This window comes from Gavialis gangeticus, unplaced genomic scaffold (genome assembly GCF_001723915.1).
Source record: "Gavialis gangeticus isolate Ggan-Ray unplaced genomic scaffold, GavGan_comp1, whole genome shotgun sequence".
NCBI classification, from domain to species: Eukaryota; Metazoa; Chordata; order Crocodylia; family Gavialidae; genus Gavialis; species Gavialis gangeticus.
In genome coordinates, this window is record NW_017729001.1 from 3,298,512 (window position 1) to 3,305,583 (window position 7,072).

The 7,072-nt window shown below is 43.8% G+C and overlaps 1 protein-coding gene across 2 annotated transcripts in view; it reads left to right on the plus strand.

Annotated features, from left to right (window-relative positions):
* Positions 1-7,072, plus strand: part of RBM19 (RNA binding motif protein 19) — a 156,105-nt gene that overhangs the window by 101,949 nt on the left and 47,084 nt on the right. For both annotated transcript variants that reach the window (XM_019506689.1, XM_019506690.1), the window contains exon 23: positions 5,637-5,757. In XM_019506689.1, the coding sequence (XP_019362234.1) occupies positions 5,637-5,757 (121 nt within the window). The remainder of the gene's footprint in view (positions 1-5,636; positions 5,758-7,072) is intronic.

Below are 7,072 nucleotides of genomic sequence, written 5' to 3' on the forward strand. Positions count from 1 at the left end.
CTAATGACAGGTTGACGCTAGCTAAAACAGGTCTAACGTATTCATATGTTTCCTGGAGAACCCAGTGCCAAGACTTGTGATTTTTTTCCTACACCCTCCACCCCCAACTATTACTGCCAAGAGAGTTTCCACACACTTTTCCCCATGCTGATATAAAATTACATCTGGTCTCCAAATAGAAATTGCCCATTCGGGAAAGATGTTCAACCCTTAAAAAAAAACAAAAACCTGGAGCTCAGCTGGCATAGCAGGGAATGTCCTCAACTGGGACTATATTTTTTTAGGAAGGAAGGGAAATTTATCAACAACCTAATGTTGTTGACCCTTTGTCCCTCTAATGACTTGGGCCCTAAGGCTTTTATGCTTGAGTATTTAATAGAGCAATAGGGAATAGAGAGGCAGAGCAGCCGTGTCCCCAAAATTAAAACAGCATTTAGGGATGGTGAGCCACAGCACCCTAGGGAGCTGAACTCAGTGGTCCAGTCTCTTGATCTATGACTTTTCAAAGCCCCAGCCCTGCAGACTCCATTACAAGCAGAATATTTCTTTCTACCTTCCCCTCTGTACAGCCCCATCCTTACACAGCTACACTCACTGGTCCTTCATTTTGGAATCTAGCTCAAAATTACCTTTCTGAATTAAAAAAAAAAAAACAAGTCACCTTCCATAGACATACCCCAGTCCATCTCTTTGGCCACCTTTTTCTCCTTCTACCTTCTTCTAGCAATTTATACTGCTTTCTTTACTCCCTCTCTTCTGCTCCCCTATCACCCCTCCAGCCCTTCCCAAAGACAAGTATTTTGGCAGAACTGCTTCCCATATCAAGGTTTCAACTGCTCACTATCAGAAAGCACACTTTGAGCTTTTTTTTGCTTTTTTTTCTTTGGAGGCAGGTGTGTGAGTAAACTGGCTGATTTTTTTTTCTGTTTTCCAATGTTTTCTGCAGTGTTTTTTCACTCCTGTGTGTTTTCTAGTGCCTTCTAACAAGTACCCTGTCAGCAGATTACAAATCAGCAAAGTGTAATTTATTATTGAACTTGGCAAAGTATTTTGGGGTGCATAAGGCACTGCGCTACTGAAAGCTGCATTAAGCTGGTCTAGTCTCTTCACTGCACACAGAGCAGCCATCTCTAACTCAGCTGGCTGATTCTCCCAAAGCCATATTGTAATTTTAGGACTGTAAGTAGCATTTTACTAGCAAAGAGTTCCTGCCATACCAAGCTATTACATTAAGCTAAAGCAAATAGAGCAAAAATCAAACTCACAAGGGTTCAGAAGCAAGATTTAAAACATGATCATGTCCTATTTTCCAGAGACATTAGGCCTGTGGTTTTCTTGCAAACCCTAAAGCATTCTGAAAGCAAGAGAGATTTGGGAGGGTAGATGGAGTACTAAGGAGGGGAGAGCCCTTTGATTTTCATGCAACTGGCTTGCTCTGTATTAGCAGATATAGCCGCTGCTCAGTTGTGAAGAAGTACTTTTTTTTTCAATAAGTATTTCTCAGTTACCAAGGGTACTTGGAGGCTTAGGGTGGGTGCCCTTTTCACAGATGTAGCAGTGTAAGTACTAATATGACATGGGGGGTTAGAGGTCTGCTCCAATGAGTTTGAATCTTGGATGAATAGCCAGCCGTAGCTACGATTATCAGCAAGTAGCTTAGATGTGGCGAAAGTGTGACCCTGAAAGTTCAGCCAGCTTCCTTCTGAAAGAGGTCCTGAAAAGGGTGAAAACATGTAGAATTATGCTCATTTCCTTTCTTATTTATGGTGTGTAAAGGATAGGGATTTTTTTGTCGTTGCATATATATTTTTTACCTGAGGGAGATCAAGAATGTTAAGCCTCCACATCTCTGGAGGAATTGCAGAGATGCTGATCTGGGAGGGGAATGGGGGGGTGGTCACTTCTCAGCCATTGAGTTTTAAACAGTCAGAATAAAAAAAGAAAGAAAAAAAAATCAATTGCCCTTTAAATCGTGTAAGGGTTTCTCTGGTGCCTCTTGATTCCTACCAAATCTCTACTTGTTCACAGATTCCTCCAGCATAGACACAAACTGAATTTTTAATGTAAAGAGCCAAGACGAAGGCAGCAATCTTTTTAAAAAAATCCAGCCATTTAGGCATTCTTAACACATCCTGAATAAATATAGGCCTGAACATGTCTTCCCTGCCCCCTCACCATCTTTGGGAAGTCATTGTGAAGCAGGACCCGTGGAGATCACAGATCCCGGCATGCAGTGCTCCATCTGGATCCATGCAGGCTGGCTGGAGTGTCCCAGCATGCTAGAACATGTGTTCTCCCCAGGCAGCACCCTACACTTGTAATGCAGGTGGCTGTAAACAGCTTCATTTTCTGCAGATTAGGCGTGGCCCACCAGCCTTCTGGCTGGCTACCAGTGGGACCTGTGGCGGAGTACAAGGTGGCTGCCCTGTCGAAGTGCATACACATTCCTGGATCCTTTTCCTGCAGTCTTTTCTCTTCCTCATACAGTGGGAAGTGAGAAATTAAAAAGTATAAATTAACAAATGAGACCCAGTGATTAGAGCCGCAGTCATTTGCCAGAGTTGGAATCGCTCTTTGTGCCAATGTAAACAGCCATCACAACTCCCTACTGCCGACTCCCCCCGAGTGTTTATTTAAGCCAACACATTGCTCTGCTAATTGGATAACATTCCATGTGAAAATAGGCCTTTAAAACAAGAGCAGCAGCAAATAAAAACAGCTGTAGCTGCAAAAGTACTAGGAGCTACAGCCTTCAGAGGAGAGAAGACACCCAACTGAAAATTATGCGTTCTTCCTTTTCCCAGTACAAGTCCATATAATTTAGAGAGGAAAGAAATAATAGGAGAAGACCAGTGGTGACAATAAAATAGTGAATGATATAGAGAAGGCAAGCCTGCTTCACCCTTCCTCATAATGCTTGAATAAAGGGATGGTCAACAAAACAGGGAAGATATTTAGAAATAGTATTTAAAAGCAAAGTGTGTATATAGATATAAAACATTTTAAGTGGTTAATTAACCTGCAGGACTCATTACTGCAAGATGGCATTGAGGCAAGAGCTTTTTAATATAAAGGTATATAAAGCCTTTTGCTTTGTAATATAAACCATTAACAGGTGGGCTGAAAAAAAGCATCTCCCCTATATTGGTCAGTGAGTCACTAATATGAGAATTCTTGCACCTTCCTTTGATGCATCTGGGCCTGGTTGCTCTTGGAAGCAGGACTCAGAATAATGGTAATGCGGTAGTCTGGCCAAATGCCAGACTGACTGACTATATGTAGTTAGAGGTGGGTGAACTTTTTTTCATGTAATAGTAAATTTACCCACTGAAAAATGCAGTTTTGATTTAACCAGAGCTATTCCAAAATACAGATCAAAGTCAGCAAATAGTTTTCACTTTAAAAAGGAGGCAGAACATTTTGAAAAGCACATTTTCTTTTGGTGTTTTCAAAATGCAACATTTTGATTTTCATTGCAAAACTGAGCTATGCTTTAAAGAATTTTAAAATAGTGTAGGGTCTCAGGGTGGGAGAGGTAAATAGCCCATCATGAACTGTTTGGTTTTTAAGTCCAACAAAACATTTTGGTCAGCCTAAAATGATTCCTCTATCACTACCACCTCTTCCATCTCTTTGCAGATTTTTGGTACAGGCACTGAACAAAAATTCACACACCGCTGCTTTAAAATAATGCACATTTAAGCCTCTGAAGCTTTAGTTGGATGGAATATTCAAATCCCTACCTTCAGTTTTGTTTAGTGTTATTGGATGCTGTTAAACAGACCTTACATTCCATCCTAGATGTGGTTGCATTTCACTACCTTATAAACTGATCTGCAGTGGTTCTGCAGGGTTGTCAAACTCATTTGGCCCCATGGGCCAGATGAGGGGTTTGAGGCTGATATGTGGGTCACATAGGGCCCATAGACCAGCCCTATGCACCAGAGCCAGCACACGGGGCCAGTCTGGCATGGGCACCAAATTCCTGGATCAGTGCTGCAAAGCCCTGGTTTCAGGTTCGTGCACAGCCGGCATGAGTTGTGCACTGCACGAAGGACCGGTTCCAGACAGCACACAGGGACTGTCTCTGGTCCTGATTCAGACTGGCCCCAGGGCCAGCATACAGCACCAGTCTGACATGGGCACTGCATGAAAGGTACACCCTGGACCAGCCCCCTATGCTCTGTGCGTCACCCGCAGCACCAGGACCAGCTCTGAATGCCACATGCAGTGCAATGCACATTCAATGCACAGGGCTGGAGCCAATACATGCCACATGTGGAGTCAGTCCAGGACCCACGGGCCAGCTCTTAGGACTCCATGAGCCAGATTCAGCCTATGTGCTGTATCTTTGACACCCCTGATGTAAGATGATGGACTTGTTCCATGGAAGTTAACTCACAGAAACAGGCCTTATCTTAACTTTTAACTGACACAGTTAAAAATGCATTTTTGATTCCATTTATATCTGTACATAGCAACCTGTCAGTTTGTTGTAAAGCCTTTTGTCCTTTGGGATGAACTGTGCTATAGAAATGTTTGTTCTAGGTGTCTGTGTGTTTGCATAATGGAGCCTAATCCTGAAAGGTTCTGTGCACCTTCAACTCCTATCAAAGTCAGTAGAAACTGAGGACAAATAAACGCCTCCTTGGATCAAGCCAGTGTTCCCTGAACATTTCCATTGATCAGCTGAGGATATAGAAAGTCTTTTGTGTTGATGTTACGGCAGACACTCGTATATTCAATGTCACTGTAAGGTCACGGCCACACCGATGTTCTTAAGCAATATCGACTAATAGCGAGGCATCTTTGCCTTTCATGTAAAAAATAAACTCACAGCAATGAAATAGGGGAAAATTCTACCTTTGAATTCTGGTGCTTCTGTGATGTCCCTGTGATATTTGTCATCGTCAGAACTTGCAGAAGAGGAAGACTTCTCCTTACCAAGAGCTGGAATTCTTGAAATGTATTGCCTAAGCCGCCTTGCTTTAAAATAGCTGTCAATCCCAAGGCAACACTCTGTTTCATGCTGTCACCTTGGTGTACCAGACAAGTGAGATGGTGCATGGGGTGTTTTCTTGCAGTCATGAGAGCACTACAGAGTTCTTCCAACTCTCTGTAAAAGCTGCACTCCCAGCTTATGTACCTGCAATATTATGTCATGTACCTCTGGAAGTGCTATAGCATTCCACCTTGCTGCATGCCCAGTGTGTGCTGATCTTTATTTTCAGCTGTACACTCCCTCTCTTGGGTTGCTCCCACCCACCAGTGTTCCTGTTTTAACCATGTACGCAGAGTCCTTCAACCATCTCTTGCCCAAGGAGGTGCTTTCATAAGGGACTGTATTCGAGACTGCTGTTCTTCCTCACAGAGAGAGCTGTCCTCTAGAGCAAGCAGCTGTCTCGAGCTGCCCTCTAGACTGAGGGAAGGCTTCATTAATGAAGGAGTTTAGGAGCATCAGCATTGTGCATAAAACTCACAGTTCAGTATTTCGAGAGGGTCCCTAGGAACCTTTTCCATTGTGGGGGGTTGGACAGTGCAGGGATAAGGCACCATAAAATAAACTGAATAGATGCAATTGTCTTTTTTTCTTCCTCCCTTGACACACAATTTATATTCTCCTTTTAATTCTGCAGAAAGCCTTTAATGCCCTGTGCCACAGCACCCACTTGTATGGCAGGAGGCTGGTCCTGGAATGGGCTGACACGGAGGAAACAGTGGAGGCCCTGAGACGGAAAACTGCTGAACATTTTCATGGTAATGTAGCAGTGTCTTGCCCGGTCAGTAAATGTACCTCACGCTGGCATGTTCCCTCCTATGTGACTGGTAATCTGGCATGCAGTGTTGATTCTCACCAGCCCTTTTCTGAAGGATTGGCTGTTATTGTGGGTTGGCAAGTAGCTGGTGGGACCTGGGAACATAACTGCAAGGGGTATTGCATAGTGAATGCAGCAGTCACAGCCCACAAAAATGTGAAAGCCAAAGGAATCTCCTTTCCTATGAGAGCTGTCTGCACCGAGTATAGAGAAAAGCCACTGATAGTTTGAACTGTTTTAGGTTCCAGATAAGGTGAAGTGGCAGAAAACCAGCCTGACCACTCCTTTGCTTGTGCTTGCCTGTGTGGGTTAGCCCTTCAGATGCCAGCAGTTTCAGTGCATCCATTACATGGCATTCACCCAGTGAAATGGCTCTCCACATGCCACAATAGTTTGCTACAGTCTGAAAGTGCCAAGGGACAGGTGAGGATGAGAAGGCTCTTTCTATACCATTGGGCCTCTTTGAGAAATGAGGTAGCAGACTACATGCTTTGGCACAATGAAATGCCACATTCCCTCCAGCTATGTGTTAAGGTAGTACATTTCAGTGCCAAGAAAGGATGATTTGCAAGAAATACAGGCATCCAGGAGGAGGAGGATGAAACTCATCTCTGGCTCAAAGGTAAAAAATGGAAGAAAGAGAATAGTTGAGAGCTGAGCAGTCTTTTTGATTCAGGTTTCAGAGGCTGGTGATTCCATGGATAAGCTCACTGCAGACTTCTATTGACAGCCATTGACAGGGGCAGATGCATCAGTTGGCAAATATTTGTGTAAGGAGCGATCCCCTGGGTTCAAGGACTAAGGTGGAGATCAATGCTCTTCCTTCACCCTTTCTGTACAACCTCCTTCCAATGCACTCCTGTCATTTGCCTCCAGGAAAAAGGGTTGAGATCAGCAATTCCAATGCAGTGCGGAGAACAGCACTTTAAAATATACAGAGGTGAAAAGAGGCAAGCCTTGCTTCTTGTAGTCTCCTGACCCTAATAGGTATCTGTCCCTTTCTCTCTGGAGCAGCACCTTGCACACCCTCTGGTTTATTGCATGTACTTTGGTCAGAAAGATCAGGTCTGCAGTGAAACGGGAGGCTGGGTACTGTTAGATTAGGATGCAAAAGGGTAACAATCAGATGTTGATGAAGAGCTAGTAAGTTCTGGGAATAACAACCTTAGCCATCAGCATGTCACTAAAAGGGAGAGTGAGTATTTCTAGGGAGTCATGTGCTTGTGAACAAGGTTGCAGCACAAGGGGGTGCCTGC